At 37.5% G+C, this 18,032-nt stretch overlaps 1 protein-coding gene across 1 annotated transcript; it reads right to left on the reverse strand.

Annotated features, from left to right (window-relative positions):
- Positions 1 to 348: 348 nt before the first annotated feature.
- LOC107596492 (tetratricopeptide repeat protein 17-like) lies at positions 349 to 17,304 on the reverse strand. Its single transcript, XM_016287238.1, has 22 exons — positions 17,095 to 17,304; positions 16,639 to 16,728; positions 16,332 to 16,501; positions 16,131 to 16,242; positions 15,129 to 15,260; positions 14,567 to 14,676; positions 14,274 to 14,421; positions 13,927 to 14,066; positions 12,391 to 12,551; positions 12,086 to 12,198; positions 11,309 to 11,455; positions 9,384 to 9,734; positions 7,600 to 7,786; positions 6,793 to 6,927; positions 5,213 to 5,475; positions 4,974 to 5,124; positions 3,562 to 3,682; positions 3,315 to 3,474; positions 3,133 to 3,216; positions 1,859 to 1,978; positions 1,614 to 1,757; positions 349 to 1,523 (listed from the first exon to the last, which is right to left on the reverse strand). The coding sequence occupies exons 1-22, from the start codon at positions 17,302 to 17,304 to the stop codon at positions 1,392 to 1,394; spliced, it is 3,381 nt and encodes a 1,126-aa protein (XP_016142724.1). The 3' UTR covers positions 349 to 1,391.
- Positions 17,305 to 18,032: the final 728 nt, after the last annotated feature.

Raw genomic sequence — 18,032 nt, forward strand, 5'->3', positions numbered from 1 at the left:
TTATCATCATGGCACGTCTTCATGTATTGAATGTCATGAGGCTTCACAGCCACCTTGTGGTCAAAAACAGGATAGCATCAACCTCTACAGCCAATAAAAGTTACCCTGTAAATATTATTTAAAAGTAAAACATATCCATCCTGTATCCCAATAACCATTTTTATACATTAAACTTTTTTCAAGGGGCTTGATTTGGTGATTTTTTTTTTTAATGTGACCCATTCACAAGGTTGTTGAGATCCTTTAAAAGAGACACATTAGCACAAATTATATTTTACGCTTAAGAGTTCTGAACTGGGATTCAAGTTTAATTGAGTAAAATCATCAGAAAACAATCATAAACACGTCTTTAAAAACCGCATGTCCACTTTAATTCTGGAGGAACCTGTATGTTTTCATATAGACTATGGACACAGAAATATTTATCTCGACTTTCTAAATATTAAATAGAACAGTACAGATCAGATCTTAGAGTCAACAGCTCAGCTGTGCAAAGTAAAGTGAATGGAAGTGTATTTTATAACTTTGAGCAGAACAATCTCCTTATTAAAGGTCCCTTTTGAAAGGAAAATACATCCGTTGAAATCTCAATTTTTGCTACTGATATTTTGTTTAGTTTAAATATTTGCAGTGGCTCTGTCTTCAGCCTGAACGCTAATGATTTATTCCATGTCAGCTAAGTTTGAAAGCAGTACAGTAAACCATCAGGGCAAATTGTTTGCAGTATTGGATATTTTTAGCTAAAAATAAAAAGCAACAGGAGGATGTACCAAATGCTTCAGCCTGCCCTGATGGCAGATACAAAAAGTGCATACAACAGCCTGAACTGTCACTATTAGACATAACTAAATCGGAGAATGGTTGTGTAAAGTAAAAAGACTACAGTGTTTCTTTTAACCATCTGTATTCTGAATAACATTTTAAGACACCCTTTATACACCTAGCAGCTATTGCTGCGAGAGAGGGACATGTGGATATGGTGAGACTAAAAGATGCATTGTATTATTGGTATTATTGTTAAAAGAAATAGCATTCAAATACAGTCCGACACATTCAAACATTGGATCTCGACCCCAGCCAAAATATCCCTTTATAGGAATATCAAGATGTTTTATAGAAATAAACAACCCTTCAGCCTTAAAACAACATCATACATTTTTTTGTAAAGATCAGAAAAAAGGGAAACCGTTTTCATAGCTCAAATGAACACCAACCTTATTAACAGTATGGTTAATGATATGATATGATATGGTCTATATTTATGAAATTAAGACAACAAATAGACAAACACTGTGTTCCTCACTGATAGCTAAGATTAAGGAGCAATGACAATGTTACGTTTGTGCGTGTGTGTGTGTGTGTGTGTGTGTGTGTGTGCGCGCGTTGTGTCCTCAGGGAGCTCGCCTGTCCCTCTTGGAGAGGAGGTAGCATTGGATGGTGCGCAGACGATCTTTGGCTGGCCCAAATTCTGGCTGGAGTTTTAGAGTCGACTCGTACCAATGCATGGCCTTCTCAAACTCCTCCTATGAAGACACATTAAGTACGTATTAAATGCAGTCATCACTTAACATCAATAAAATCCCTCATAAGACTCTTACCTTAAAATCACTTACCATAGCTATATAAACATTTGCCAGAGTAAAATGGTTAACCACAAAGTGAGGAGCAATTTCCACTGCCATGCGTGCCACAGTCAGGGCGTCCTCCCATAGCCTCGCATTATGGAAGATGTTGGCAAGGCTGATGAGAGGCACATCCTAACACAACAGAAACAAATATTCACATCTTGCAGTAAGATCGGCTTTTGTGCAAGCCAGCCAATGGAGACGAAGTCTAATAATAGAAGAACTAGCAGAACCTTCATGTGGTGAGGAGCGTAGTTCAGAGCCTGGCGGAGGCAGTCGATGGCTCTCTTTCCCTGACCTTTCACCCTCCAGTACAATGCTGCCATGCTGGACAGAACCCAGGATGTCTGATTCTAATGGATAAACGATCACCCAGATCATGAAATGGAACAATCTATTACTCACTGATAAACTTTCCATCGAGTTGTTCTCAGCTAGAAATACAAACAGTCATAAAGTTTGTTTACATGCACAGTTTTATCATCAGTTTGGGTTTTTGAATAGTCCAGCTACAGCCCTGTCTGTCAGTCCTAGTATCCACCTTATTTTGCAACACGGAAGTAAGCTATTTTCTTGAATGTGTGAGACTTCTGATTCATTAGTCGCTAAAGGTAAATAACTATAAAGCTACAAACCATTGTGTTTATGATTACAATAATGAATGATGATAACAAATTCCAGTTTGCAATATCAAACAGCATAACAGACTGTTTTTGTACAGGTAAAATAACCGGAGGCCTTGCACATTCAAGTTCCAAATAGCTGCGCCCGCTCTTATGTTAAAAATAAGGTGCATACCATTTTAGTGGGTATCATTTTAGTCCCATTAACATGAATACACAATGGATAAAGCTACACTAACATTATCTACAGCACCTTTTAAAAGTCTGGGGTCAGTAAGATTTTTTTAAAGAAATAAAAACATTTATTCAACAAGGATGCATTAAATTAATCAAAAGAAAGTAAAGACACTCATTTCAACTCTATTTATCATAGAATCCTGAAAAAAAACTTAGTTTTAGTAACTTAATTTCCACAAAAATACTAAGCAGCACAACTGTTTTTAATCACTTAATAAATCAACACTGAGCACCAAATCAGCACATTAACATGATTTATGTAGGATCATGTGACTCTGAAGACTGGATTAATGGCTGCTGAATATTCAGCTTTACCCTCACAGGAATAAATTTAATTTTAAAATATATAATAGAAAATAATTGTACATTTTAGTGATATTTTACAATATTATTGTTTCTACTATATTTTTTATCAAATAAATGCAGCCTTGATAAACATAAGAGACTTCTTTCAGAAACATTACAATATCTTACCAAGCCTAAACCTTTACAAAGCAGCACAGGTCTTTGCAAATCCAGAAGGGTACGATTTCATTTAGATATTAAAAATACTTTTTTTTTTTTTTTAACCCAACTGAAGGCAACTTTTAAAGAGCATGTGAGCACACTTGTAGTTACATTCTTAAAACAAACACTCAGTGTAATACCTTTTCCAACACCTTTGCAATACGTGTTCCCACTTGTTCAAAAGACTGTGAGGGAAATTGATCTTTTCCCAGATTCTGCAACACCTGTGACAGAAGAGTGAGGGTGAGATGAGAAAAAAAAACAGCCATTCACAAACGTCAGAACTTTTCAGATCAGCAGAATCTAGAAGATTAAAAAACACCTCTCTGAGTTGACTCTCTCCAGTATAGTGAATGCCTCCGCGGTTGGCAACTCCGCTCAGATGGTCCAGTGTGTGCATACTGGCAGGGAGATTGGCATTACACACCGGCTCCACTGCTGGCTCCTGAAGCGGTGTGGCAAAGTCTATATGCTCTGTGATACTGTGAGGAGTTCAGAGTCATATGTTAGTGGAAAAGAGCCCGCTATGAAAGTATTCTGACAGAATGACTTTGCGAATGATATCCTACTCTATGTTCTTGGCAGACACAGCCAGCCAGGTACTAGCCACAGTTGTGAGGTCCACACGACGAGTGCGCTGACATTCCTCTGGACCGGGCCAACCCAGACTGCTGTAGTCCTTCCATCTCTCTAAAGACACGTAAAATATTATGACGTCATGATGCCTTTCGCAGCTACAGAGCTAGCAGAATCATCTCGGTGTCAGCGTTGTTATTGTTAACAAACTAGGGTTGTAATTTGTAACGAAAATTTTCGATAAGGGTCTTTCGGTTCAGTATGCAAAAATCATTCTATTTTTCAGGCAATTCAGACAATAAATGCTGTTTTGACGCTCTTTGATGTGGCATGACATATCGCTGTATAAATGCCTCAGTTCTGATGGCAGCGCGGAGCGCAAGTGAGCACGATCATCCCTACTAATCATCTTTACTAATAGTTTTAACGTGAAATAAACATGAATCGACATCTCACCCCTCACGTAATTGCTCAATTAGCATTTCAAAATGGCTTGTAAACAAAATGTCACATAGCATTTCATTTACCCCAGGCAAGTCATCAGTGTCCTGCCCACAGCTCGTTATTTGCTAGAGAAATGAAGTCTAGTAAAGAGCACTTTGCGAAATATTAGACTCTATAACGTTTCTTCATTATATTTTACTTTACTTGTTAATGATATCTTTATTTAATATATGTTTAAATAAATCCTTTATGAAACAAGTTATGACAATCACTCTGTAAATTATTACACACAACAACAAATAGAAATTGTATAATTTAGAAGTTAATTTAAAAATATGTTTGCATACAATTTTTTTTATTTGAGTGTTAATTATTATAGTTAAAAATAAATAGTAATTGAGTTTAAGTTTGAGCTCTGTTGTTAACTGTAACCTTATAGTAATGTAAAAGGGTTCCCTAGTTTAGAGAAGAATCTGAGGTAGATTTTTATCCCTAAGAAAATTGTAATTATAATTGAATTTTTTTACAGAAAGAGCAATTTGTTCAGTAAACCATTGTTTAATTAAAAAAGAAGCAATTTATATTTAGTTTTTTCCTCCTGCTGAACCGAAACCATACCAAACCGTGACTTAAAAAAACGAGGTACGCACCGAACTGTCATGTTTGTGTACCGTTACAACCCCTATAACAAAACAAACCATAATCATTTCTGTTTACTGAAATAAAGCTGAAATAAAACAAATATTAGATGAAAAACTTAAAATGTTGCCTTGGCACCTAACTGAAAGTTTAAGTTGGACTAAAATGACAAAATAAAAACTGAAATGAAAAAAGTTAAACAGAAATAGATTTAAACTACTAATTTTGCTAAAACTAAAATGAAAATATAAACCTAAAAGTTAAAATATCTCAAATATTAAAGACTGTATATAAATAATACTAAATGTCATGTAGGAAGCACCTGAGGGTCCAGGCGAGGGGATTGTGGGTCCACTGATCTCAAGGATGGAGTTGCTTGCTGCAGGTTCACTCTGACGAACATCTCCTTCTCCCACCCAGCCCTCCGAGTTATCAGTTTTGGGCTTTTTCACACGTTTCACCTGGAATGTTATCTGAAGAAATGAAGAGAACAGCAAACAGTTCAATTCTTCTTGATTACGAACACAAAAAGTTCTTAAGCATTTCAGCAGAGAGACATACCCATTCAGCTCCCTCATCATCCTCACAGTTGCCGAAGCAGGGTCCTCCCGCTCTCGCCCCCATGACCCTGTCGGTTTTCAGCACGCGGATGCCCCGTAGGTCCCCTGTCCTCCCGTTCATGTCCAGAGCCCCCTCAAATGCTCCTATCAGCTCTTCTCTCAGACGCCAGTCCTGCTCCTCTTCCTCCACCCCGTCAGTCTTTTGCTCTCGGACCCTGTCCTGCCCACTCGCCTCCCCTGAACCATTGCTGTCCACCACCACCTCTGCAGAAGACGAGAGAAGAACAGAGAGAAAAGGTAAAGAGTGCTGCTTGTTTAGAAGCACACAAGAGTTGAGCAGAAGACCTTGTTCAGAAGATTTCATTAATTCTTTTCCATGTGGATTGACATCCTCAATCGGACAATGACTGTTGTCACACTGTTGTGTATTCTGCCAGCTATTGTTTAAAAATAGTAAGTGAAACAACATGAAATATAAAACAGTATAAAATATGCAACCATAAATCTTTAACATAGTGCTGTGCTATATTGCTATATCACATGGCCTCACTACACTCCGTTTAATTTAGCAAGGACAGGACAGTTACCATCACAGAGCCTTTTTTCACATTTTTAAATTAAATCTGGAGTAAAAATGTCAAATTTAACATGTAAAGGCTTACAATTAATATATGTTTAAGTTTATAAAGCATGGGGAAAGTGACTATTAATAAATGATTCACATGAAACACAATCTGTTGGGTTTTTGTATGAAAATTGCAATTACATATTTCAAATTATTGATAGGTAATATAGGTAAAGTTAACTTCTAGTAGTCAGATCAAATAATCAAAAAGAGTTGATGAAGAGATAAAATTCACAGATTTTGAATGTGTAGTATTGCAGTATACTTTCCTTTACAGAGAGACCCTAAAACCCTGGTTACATTTACATTTCGAAGTGGGTGAAATACACACATTTTTAATAGGAATCCACACATTTGTGAATTTCACATGAGAGCAAAAGATTTCCACATGCAGATTTCGCAGCAAGTTCAAATTTGTCGTGCGATTTTACCACATTTGCCAACAGAAAGCTACTTGGTATAAAAGTGAATTCTGTGAGAGATGTGCTTCATACATCGCTACAATATTGACCTATTTTTCTAGACACGTTTTTTTTGCAGAGATTTTGCTAATGTGAACACTGATGAGGTCAAATTCTGTCTGACAACTGTCACAACATTTCCAATATATTGTAGATATACAGTGGAGTCTAAAATTCTGAGACCGCAAACCTTGAAACAAAGATTTAGGGGTTTGAATAATGTCAAAAATAAACGCTATAATGTAAAAAATAAACATACAAATAAATAAATAAATAAGAGATATTTCAGATTTAATGCCATTTCTAAGTCACTAATGGAATAAACACTTGTGACATTAAGTATGTGAACTCACTTAAATTGTTATGCTAATAATAAATGCAACATAGAAGTATTTTTTTTTAGTGGTCTCAGAATGTTGGACTGAGTCCACTGTATTGTATATGAACATCAAACACAGAGAAAGAAGCCCCCATAAGCTTCATTATTAATCTTACTCTCAAAGAGAAGAGAGTCTTCTAAAGCAGACACAGGCATGGCATCAGTGTCCCAGGCCTCCTGCCTGCTGCTGCTGCTGGCCGTGTCCCATTCCTCCAGCTCGGTGTCTTCCTCAGCCTCACAGCCAGAGCCAGCTACACACACACACACACACACACACACACACACACACACACAATTCAGCTCACATGTTGCTTAACTTAGATTTTTCAAATCAATACAACTGCATTATTTATAAGAAGGTAGAAACAGAAGCCACTAGGACACACATTCACCATTCACATTGTTGTATAAGTGAAAAGTGTGTTAGTTCAAAAGGGGTTTGCCATATTAATCACTAAATCAATAGCTCAGAGTTCCCCCAAACAAGAAGAGGACAATGAGTTCATTTTTGTCTGCAGAGCGCAGCGGCATCTAAATAAAGCCTGTGCTATTTTCAGTGCCCTGAATTATCGAGGACACGATTTCGCTATTTCAAAGTCTCTCTCACTCAGAAGAGTGCCAGGGGAGAGAGAGCTGAGCTAGAGAAGGGGAGCAGTGCAGGATGCTGAGGAGAAGAGAAAAGGGGAGCAGAAGAGGGAATGGAGCAAACCCAGAATAGAAGATGCAACGGTAAAGAGTCTAAAATTGGCTCAAAGATTACAGTGCCTGGCTATAAAAAGAGAGCGCTGCCGCTGAGGCTGCAACACCAGGGAGGAGGAAAGAGTGAGTAATGGATGAAGGTGAAGTGGGATAGCTGTCTGGGGGGGGGGACTCTCGGTTCAGTGTTGAAAGGGTCCCACAGGTTTACAGAGGAGGCTACTTACATGGACAGGCCTGGTGCTGGAGATTGTAAAGGAAGGGGTAAAACTGGAGACAGCGCATTAGAGGCAGGCTGGCACGACACTGGGGACAATGAACTGTGAGAGTCAGGGCCCGACGAAACACGGCCAGAGCTCCAGTCAGGTTTCCCTGAGAGAGGTGAACGTTGACCAGACTTAACAGGGTGTGAGGCTGGTGTAAAAAAGAGAGAGAGAGAAAGGTACATTTATGTACATAAACTTCTCTGTTTTGACTAAAGGAATAGCTAACCTAAAAATGAAATTTATGTGTTGAAGTCATTCAAGGTGCAGATAAGCTTGTATTGGAAAAGATTGTAGAAATATAGCATTACATCACTTGTACAACAATAGATCTTTTGCAAGTGAATGGGTGCAGTCAGAACGAGAGTTCAAACAGCTGATAAAAACATCACAAGTTATCAATACAAAGCCAGTCCATCAATTAACGTCTTGTAAAGTGAAAAGCTGCATTGATTTTTGTAATAAATCATTAAGGCATTTTAACTTTAAACCATCACTTCTGGCCAAAATAGAGTCTACCGAGTTCATAATCCATAAAAATGCTTCACCCAGTAAAGACCTCTCTCGTCCAAGTCCACTGACATATTTGGTAAGAAAAGTTTCAGAATGCTTTCATTTGTAAACAATGCTTGATCTGTGCATATTTTTCTCCTGATTCAGAAAAGATGACCTTTTCAATGGAGAATACAATATTTTGGATTATGGACTATTTAATAGGACGCTAAAGTTTGAAGTGACCATCTTAATGATTCATTCTGACAGCACCCATTCACTGCAGTGGATCCATTGGTGAGCAAGAGATGTAAAGCTAAATTTCTCTCCAAATCTGATCCAATGTAGAAACAAATTTGGCAACACTTTAATTTAGTGACCAATTCTCTCACTATTAACTAGTTGCTTGTTAGCATGCATATTACTAGCATATGGCTGTTTATTAGTACTTATAAAGCACATATTAATGACTTATTCAACATGACCATATTTTAGATTTTTTAACCCTGCCCCCTACCTAAACTTAACTACTTTACTATTAATAAGCAGCAAATTATGAGTTTATTGAGGCAAAAGTCATAGTCAATAATTAGTTAATAGTGAGAGCTGGTCCCTAAACTAAGGTGTGACCACAAATTTAAACTTCACCTTGGATGGCCTGAGGGGGAGTAATTTTCAGCAAATTTTCATTTTGGGGTGAAATAAATGTATACTTTGGGCTGTCAATTTAACCTGTTAGTGTGATCAATTCCAAAGAAAACTATTTGATAAAATGAATGCACTCTGACACATATATAAATGAAAATATGAGAAATTCAACTTTGAAGTGCCACTTGCATGTTTTTGCAAGTCTTCAGTAATCTGACAAGCAGCTCGCCACATTTCAGCAGAACAGCTAGCACAATAATCAAATGAGTAAAGCCCAAGGTATACTTTGGTTTCTATGCATGTTAAATTTTATCAACAGCATATGAAAGCACAGAGTCAGATTTTTCTAACCACATAAATGTATACTTTTTTTTGTGCAATATTGTCTGTATGTCTGACATTTAAATTCTTCTGTGGCATCAAAGGAATATTTTCATGGGTGTCATGTCAAAATTAGATTGTACTTAACATTGTAATCAACAAGCTGTCTACACTGCATCCTAGTTATGTAATCACTTACAGTGTAAACTGGGTAGTAGTAGTCTGCGCTGAAAAGGTGTGGTGTTCAATATAAAGTCTCCATTATAGGTCAGTGTCAGTGTGCATACCTCGGAGCGGTTGATCTGCAGGGCCTGTTGCAGCAGCTCATGGGCCTCGTCATGCAGGCCGTAGTGCAGCAGCAGGTTGGCAGTGTTGATCAGAGGCATGTCTCTGTGCTGAGGAGGGGCAGAATGGAGCGCCTGACGCAGACAAGCCAAAGCTTGTGTGCCATTTCCTTTAGCACGCCAGAAAAGACCTGCTTCATTCTGTATCATCCACAGCGGCCCACTCATCTGAGAGAAAATGACATTCCATTTGACCTTCGGTAAAGCTTTTGTTTTTACCATCACAATCCTAGTTTTACATTCAAATGTTGCAAGCAGACAATCTGACAACCAATTATGAGCAGCTAACAATTTCTAAAATGGAACCATCTGTCATTATTTACTCATGCTCATTAAGTTGCAATATTAGTGTAAGAAACCCATACACAAAAATAACTTTTAAAGAACCTTCACATAGAAATCATTATCATGACAGTGACTATGTGTTGTTCAGATCCTAAAAGGCCAAAGTAGTACTATAAAAGCATCATTGCACCAACCAACACCACCACTGTAGGGTCAACATTTTTTTCCCACAAAAGAAATTAATATTTTTATTCAGCAAAGATGCATAAAACTGATCACAGGTGACAGTAAAAAAAAGTCTACATTGTTATAAAAGATTTCTATTACTAGTTTCTATTCATTTAACTATGCTGAAAATAATGTTTCCACAAAATATTTAGCAACACAAATGTTTCCAACATTGATAAAAAAAAAAACATTTCTAGAACAACAAATCAGCATTAGAATGGTTTGAGGGATTTTAATGATCACATAACACTAACAACTGGAGTAATGGCAGTGATTAGATTTTTAAAATTTTACAATTTAAAAATTACATTTCAAAATATGTGTAATTGTGTATGATTTGAAAGTTGCAGCCCAGATAATGATAATCAGTCAATACTAGTGTCTTACATTTGGGTCTATTACTTACACAAAACTATCATATGGCTTCTATGTTGCACTTTATATTATTTACTCTTTAACACACAAGTCATAATGACAACTTTAATGGTGCATTTATAGCGTTTTTTCATCCTTTTCTGAGCTTAATGGTCCACAGTAACTATGTTGTATAAAAAAAAATATATATTATACAAATGTTCATTATAAAGTTACTGATTCTTCAATTCTATCTGTACTTCACACTTATCTATATCCCCCACATTTTCATCTCTACTGCGTCACTTGTGGATGCACATTCACGACAGTACCATGATGCAAGATCTGGCATGATGACGTTGAACATCATCACGCCGGATCTGGGTCAGCACCGGCGCCGCCACATGCTTGCGTCATGGTACTGTCTTGAACACGCGTCCACGACATGGGAGGGTCAGAGTACGAGTGTATGGGAGGGTCAGAGAATGTTACGAAAATGAAAGGTCTTACGGGTTTGGAACACCATGAGGGTGAGTAATTAATGACAGAATTTTCATTTTTGGGTGAACTATCCCTTTAAGATAACTACATTTTATGGCTAAACCTTCCAACATTTTGAGTGTTTTCATTGCAATGGTCAGGTGGTATACTTGTATAATTCAAAAAGTTTTAACAACGAGTTTGACTAGTTCAGTCAGAACTTAGTTCGAAGTCAGAATCTCATAATTACAATAATTCGAACATGGCTTGAACACACCTTTATACTGTGTTCTAACATATATAAACAACATATGCAGATAAAAATATGCCAAAAAATAAATGTGCCAATAATTAATATATCATGTAATCTGTCTGAAGAACTTCTCATTCAAAAAGTTCAAAACAACTCCTACTCATGCATTTGTGTTAATTAAAATGTTAGGCTAATTCTGTTGTTTTCAGCTAACAATAGCAGGGTTTACCAAAAAATAAAATAAATAAAAAAATCGACACACTCTTACATCGGTGGAGGTGGTCTCCTTGTCCCAGTGGGCTGCAGGTTCCCGTCCTAAAGACACGGTGTAGGACTGCTGAGGACTGTGACTCTCATTCACACTCAACTCGGACACCAGAGCAACACTGCTGGCTACTGACACTTCCTCACCAAACTACAAGCACGCGTACACACAGGAAAAAAAGAGGAGGTTGACACTTAAGCAATATAACAAAGAAGACTGATGTTATACTGAATATCATCAACAACTTTATCACATGTAAAGTATTGCTTTCATACAACCGTTTTATAAACAAGTTAGTTTCAGCTTCTCAGCTAATTTGTTTAATTCTGATCCGCATACAAAAATAGTTTTGCAAGCAGTCAAAGTAGGGTATAGTGGTCACGCAAACAAAACAATAATATGATCCACTGTTGTTACATGAAACACTGCTTGTCCACTGAAATTTGTGGACTGGCATTACTATAGACCGATGCTTCTCAACCAGAGGGCCAGGGTCTACTAGGGGGCCTCCACACACTCCTAAGGCGCCCTCAAGGATTCAAGCATTTAAATAAGCTACAACAACTAAAAAAAATCAAGATATTACTAATTTTAAATGTTTTTTCTAGACATGAAAAAGTCACATTTTGAAACTCCATAGGAACTTAAATAATGATATACATTTTGCAATTTCGGCTAAATATTTTATTGTGTAGAAATCGAGTAAACTACTTCAATATTTATTCTAAATATTAACACACACAAAGCAAAATAATTAGAATGGTGTGTTTTCAGTTTCACCTGAATGTAGTGGACATTTTCAAACAGTTCTCCACGGTGATACCGTACAGGCAAGTCATACGGGCAATGCAGGGTGAACTTCTGCTGGCCCATATGACACATTTGGTGATTTCCTGAAACAAAACATTTAAGTCCTATTATCCGCATTCCTGCAATCAACAGGGGAAGAGAACAAACGTGGCGCCAAATAGATCTGGCAGGCTTGCGAAACTTGTTGATCCAGTATACTGCACAATCTTGAGTTTGTGGGTCTATGTTACAGAAACTGTATGATTGGAATTGAAAGGTAAAACATGCAGTCTAACCGAGTTGAGCTTCTTTAGCCATTTGGGTCTCGTGGATGATATTTCGCAGGATCTGCTCTTCCTGAATGAGCTTGTGCTTGTCCAGCATCTCCTGCTGCCTCAGGTAATGATCATGCTGCTTTTGGTACTCCTTCAGTTCATTCAGGGTGCGTTGCAAAGACCTGGACAAAGAGTCAGGGAAGACGCACTTTTCTGAGCACAAACTCAAAGATTAATTTGTGCCCTCTTCCTTGTCATCAACAGAACAACTGCAAGATATTTATCATCACTGCCAGAAAACAAATGCTCAAGTCTGAATGTTACAATTGGAAAGCATCGTCATTTGCTTGGATTTTGTTTATCTGGGGTAACTACCAAAATACTGTCAACATTGTGTCAGAATTTACACAATATCACAAAATATACATTTACAACAGCACTTCACTCGGTGTTTAACACATGATGTGTGGTTCTTAGTTTGTAAGTCGACTTCCAAATGAAACAAATCTAACTTTTTGTTTAATCAAACCTCTAGTGTGAAAACACTATAATTTAAAGCCCATTACAAATATCTTTTTTTTGTGTGCACCTGAAGAATCATGTGACACTGAAAACTGTGGAGCGGGGGCGGGGCCTTCCCTCTTTTTCTCGCTTTCCTTCCACAAAGCGGTGTGCGCATTTTACTTTCACTTTCAAATAGCGGCAATTCGGAGTAAAGCAATTGTTCGTTTTTAGTTCGTTTGAATTTTCCCTCTTTTCCTCGCTTTCCTTCACTTTTAAATAGCTTAAAAGCGTCGAGCGCATTTTACTTTCACTTTTGAATTAGCGGCAGTTCGGCGTCAATTGCTTAAATGCAACAACAAAATACAACGTCAAACTCACTTTAGCCTATATATAAAACAAAGAACTTTTATTAACAAAACAAATAAAAATACACCATGCTATAGGGCAGGCTATGCCTAATATAAAATAACAAATAACTTAATAGGTTTATAGGTATATACATTATATACCTACATTATAATAGGTATACAAAACTGGAAATAAGTAAACATGTATAATATATAACCAAATAAATAAGAAACATAGAACGTTTATTAGCAAAATCCAAAATATTGCCAAATAGGCGCTTTTGCATTTCGTTTCGAAACTAAATCATCCGCTATCGTCTTGTCTGTCTCACCTCACTCTTCTTGTCAGTCAGCTCGACTCAAGGCCTCACTGGAGAAATGAAATCTGATCAGTGATGCTACTGTCGTTCGGCACGCTGCATTGAGCAGCCGCATTCCGTTTTTAATTGTAGTGTCTGTTCTTTTACTGAACTAAAGTATTTTTATTACTATAAAAAATCAAAACGATGGTAGTGGTCGGTGACGCGGTGGGCAAGTGACGTAACTGGTGTTGCGGCTTAACACCGGTATCACCGTCAGCAACGTCTATCGCGGCAAGCCTAATACTTTTTAGTATTCGTTTTCTTAACGAGACTCAAGAGTAATTGCACTGAAAAAGAGAGTCAAAGTCACAGCAGTCAATGAGAAAACAAATAGTCTGTGTTACCGATGTTGAGCCTCAAGCCTCTGCTCCAGCTTCTGCTGACAGAGGACGGCATGTTTCCTCCTCAGGGCCTGCTCAAAGCCCGGCTGAGCCTGCAGGGCCTGCTCATAGCACAGCACGGAGTGATTATACTCCCCCAACATCTACCAGAGAGACAGGAGGAAGGGAGAGAGATGCAACAAGGAAGTGAGTGTCATTTGATACAAACAAAGAAATCAGACACTAAAGAAAAACTGCCATTTCCTGTCCAGTAGAAAGTGCATGTGCACAGAGGATTATGAGGACGTTCAAAAACATTTAAAAATTTTATTTTCAGAAACTATCCCTCTTCTTCAAAATGCTGCACTCACAGCGTAAATGTTGCCCAGGGTGTAATGGCTGGTTAGGAGATCGGTGGTAAGATCCAGAGCAGCGTGGGCGAGAATGGCGGCATCAGCCGAGAAGTGTGCTCTGTGAAGTATGTTAGCCATATTGATGAGAGCAACATCTTTGTGCTGCCTGCAAAAGGAGAGGAAGTACAGGCAAATTTATGTAAAACAACTTATGCAAGGCTTTGCGCAGGTGACAAAACACTGATTTCACTGTTGATAAGCTATGCCCACTATACATCTGCCATTTGTATCAATGTGCCATTTCACTTTACCTTGGAGAAAAATGGAGGGCACGGACCACACAGTCCACAGCTCGCCTGGGTTCATTCTTCATCCGCCAGTAGAAGGAGGCCAAGTTATAAAGCACCCATGAAGAGGAATTCTTAGAAAGTGAGAAAAAGACAGTCATCATTAATCTTGAGAAATGACAATTTCAGCTGACTTCTGTTATTATCTACAAGCCTTTAAAAACGGCAACTTAGAGGAAAAAAATATCATGCAACCTTAAAAATACCTGACATTTACTGTGGTTAGAAGAAGGACGCGGCTTTCTAAGCAAAGATGCTCAAAGTAAAGCCCTTTATGCACCTTAAAAATATTTATTAGCTTTGATTTTGACAAAGATGCCTTTGTGACTCAAAGCTAAAAATGTTCCTTATTGTGCATTTTAATGCTGGGTTTCATCTTATGAAGCACAATAATCTTATATTAGGAGAATATAACTACAAAGATTTCCAGTCACTATAGAAAATACTACTTTTCCAGCCTAGAAATCACAACTGCAACATTTCAGGTGAGAACCCTGAACTTTAGAAATCAAGCAAATCAACTTACTTTTAGAAGGGCCTGGTGTATCCGATGCCCAATCTCATCCACACTCTGTCCCAGCTTAAGAGACAGGGAGGTAAAGATTGGGTCATCCTTTGAAAGCAAGGGTGATGTTAAGTTTACCTTCTCCTGTACACCCTGAGAGGGGGAAAAAAAACAATGAGCAAGAAGTCAATAAGCCCATGCTCGAGAGTAAAGTTGGCATAAGATGAAAATTCACCTTTGTATTTTCTAAATGCCTCTTATAGATCTTAATGTTAAAAAATTGATCTGTGCATGTTTCATTTGTTGATCACATAATGTTAAAACAAAATTACATAACTGGACCTTCTAGAGAAAACAACAGACTTCTCTCGTGATGCATGCAGGACGTCTCCAATCATTGAGTCTGTTTAAACCCTACACTGCAAGCTCGCATTCATTTGACTCCATTTTTAAATGCTATGCCCACATATTTTGAATAATTATGATAGCTTTAATGTTTTTGTTCATCAAGCATTTAATGTTCAACAAAGCTGCTTTTATTGAATAATAAATGTATATAAATCAGTATATTAGAATGATTTCTGAAAGATCGTGTGACACTGAATACTGGAGTAATGTCTGCTGAAAATTCAGCTTTACTACAGGAATAAATTACATTTTAAAATATATTAAAATAGAAAATAGTTTCAATTGTAATAACATTTCACAATATTACGGTTTTTACTGTATTTTTTAAATCAAATAAATGCAGGCTTGATGAGCATAAAAGTCTTCTTAAGAAACCTTTTAACCAGTAGTGTATCTATGGGTAAAGCTTAAAACACTTACAGGAATAAATTACATTTTAAAATATATTAAAAAAGAAAATAGTTTCAATTGTAATAACATTTCACAATATTACGGTTTTTACTGTATTTTTTAAATCAAATAAATGCAGGCTTGATGAGCATAAAAGTCTTCTTAAGAAACCTTTTAACCAGTAGTGTATCTATGGGTAAAGCTTAAAACACTCAAAGCACTCACCCTGAGGTGCTGAAATGCATGAATGCTATAAGGGAGATCCAGAATTTTAGCGCAGTCAGGTTTTTCCAGGTCTGGAGGTAGAGGAGATATCGGATCCAAAAAATCCTCTGGACTAGAAAACCGCAACAATAAAACCATAATGACGTATTTGATAATAACAATTAAAATAACTACATAAAAACACAAGCAAACACCACTTACTTTATGTCTTTGCTCTCCAGGGATATAAAAGTGCCATCATAGAGATCCAAGTCTCCCAGAGCAACTTTAGCGGTGACACAGTCAGCATCCTCTTTATAATGTCGCTGCTCCAAACCAGTATCCCGGTCCTCGTTCTCTTCAATGTGAATCTTCTGAGCAACTAGTTGTTTCTGCAAAATGTACAATAACTCACTGTCAGACAAGCGATTAGGGAAGCATACCTTTACTTCTAGAGCTGCCTTCTTCAAGACAAAGTACATTGTAAAAGACCCTTTTAGGTTATGATGAATGTGAGGCTTAGCATCACCTCTAACTTCTTGAGGTAGTTCACACGAGTCTCTTGTTGCATGAAAAGAACTAAATGGTGGGGATGTTTCAAGTTAAGAGGAGAATCCACCTGAAAAGGAAAGGGAGCATGAAAAAGGCAAAGGCTAAATCAATGCGCACACATGCTTTCAGCAAGAGTCACTATGGGACAGATATGAGGTCAGAGATTATTAGACATCAAGAAGCCAAATCAGGCTGATGATCTGGACAGTATTACTGAATCACTACACACTAGTGCGCGATTATATCGTGATAAGCAGCAGACAACAGCGGTCAACACATGAGCTCGACACACGCATCTGTCTGACAGCTGTATAAAGCAGTGTTAGTGAGTAACAATCAGATTAGAACGCTACTGCTGACAACTGTTAATATCTTGTCTTGTAAATATAGCCTAGAGAGCGATGGAGTGACTAAACACGACACAGTCGCGTACCTGCTGTTGGATTTTGCCGTCCTCTGTCACCACCCAGTGCGTGGTGGCTCGCGCAGGCTCGGCCAACAGTATACCGATAAACACCACCGCCGCCCCGCGAACAGAAGGGCTCCAGAACCGTTTATTAGTGGAATGACTGCCTATGCTATTGCTCTTGTCATCCGCCATCTTTTTACTGTCTGTCCATTCGATCCTAAAGGTTCGCGTCATTCACCACAATCTGCTTCCGGGTTACAGAGTGACCCCGCCCCCAAACATTCGCCAAACTCATAATAAAAATTAAAATGACCAATGTTATGCCATTTGCGTTTTAAACTACTATGTTATAGTCACGGTCAACGCAACTATAATTGATTACCCTTCACTTTTAGTCAAAGAACAATAACATATTTTAACATAATAACCCATAGTAGAAAAAAAAGTCAATAAATGCCAAGTATATAATTATAGGTACAACTCAATCACACACATTTTGGAGGCATTAAATACAATACCCACTATGTAATATAACGTACCAATTAAATTGACTTAGCAATACAAAGTTGGGGTTTATATTTGTAAATTTGCATTAATATATCCGATATTACATGAGACTTTATAAGTGAAATAAATCTGTGAAACGAAAAATTGTTTTCCAAAAAAACTGCAGTTTTGTAAACTTTGTATTTATTTATTGAGGTTTTTTAACTTCTATAAATGCAGACTTCCCTGCTGAAAAAAAAACAATAGAAAGCATCACAGAATTTGTAACGGTTTTACTGGTTATAATGGGACTTGTATTGGTTTAAATGGAAACTGTAATGGACCCTGTGGGTCAAAAATGACCAATGTTATGCCATTTGCGTTTTAAACTACTATGTTATAGTCACGGTCAACGCAACTATAATTGATTACCCTTCACTTTTAGTCAAAGAACAATAACATATTTTAAACTTTGT

This window comes from Sinocyclocheilus grahami, unplaced genomic scaffold, assembly GCF_001515645.1.
Source record: "Sinocyclocheilus grahami isolate Dianchi unplaced genomic scaffold, SAMN03320097.WGS_v1.1 scaffold219.1, whole genome shotgun sequence".
Taxonomy (NCBI): domain Eukaryota; kingdom Metazoa; phylum Chordata; class Actinopteri; order Cypriniformes; family Cyprinidae; genus Sinocyclocheilus; species Sinocyclocheilus grahami.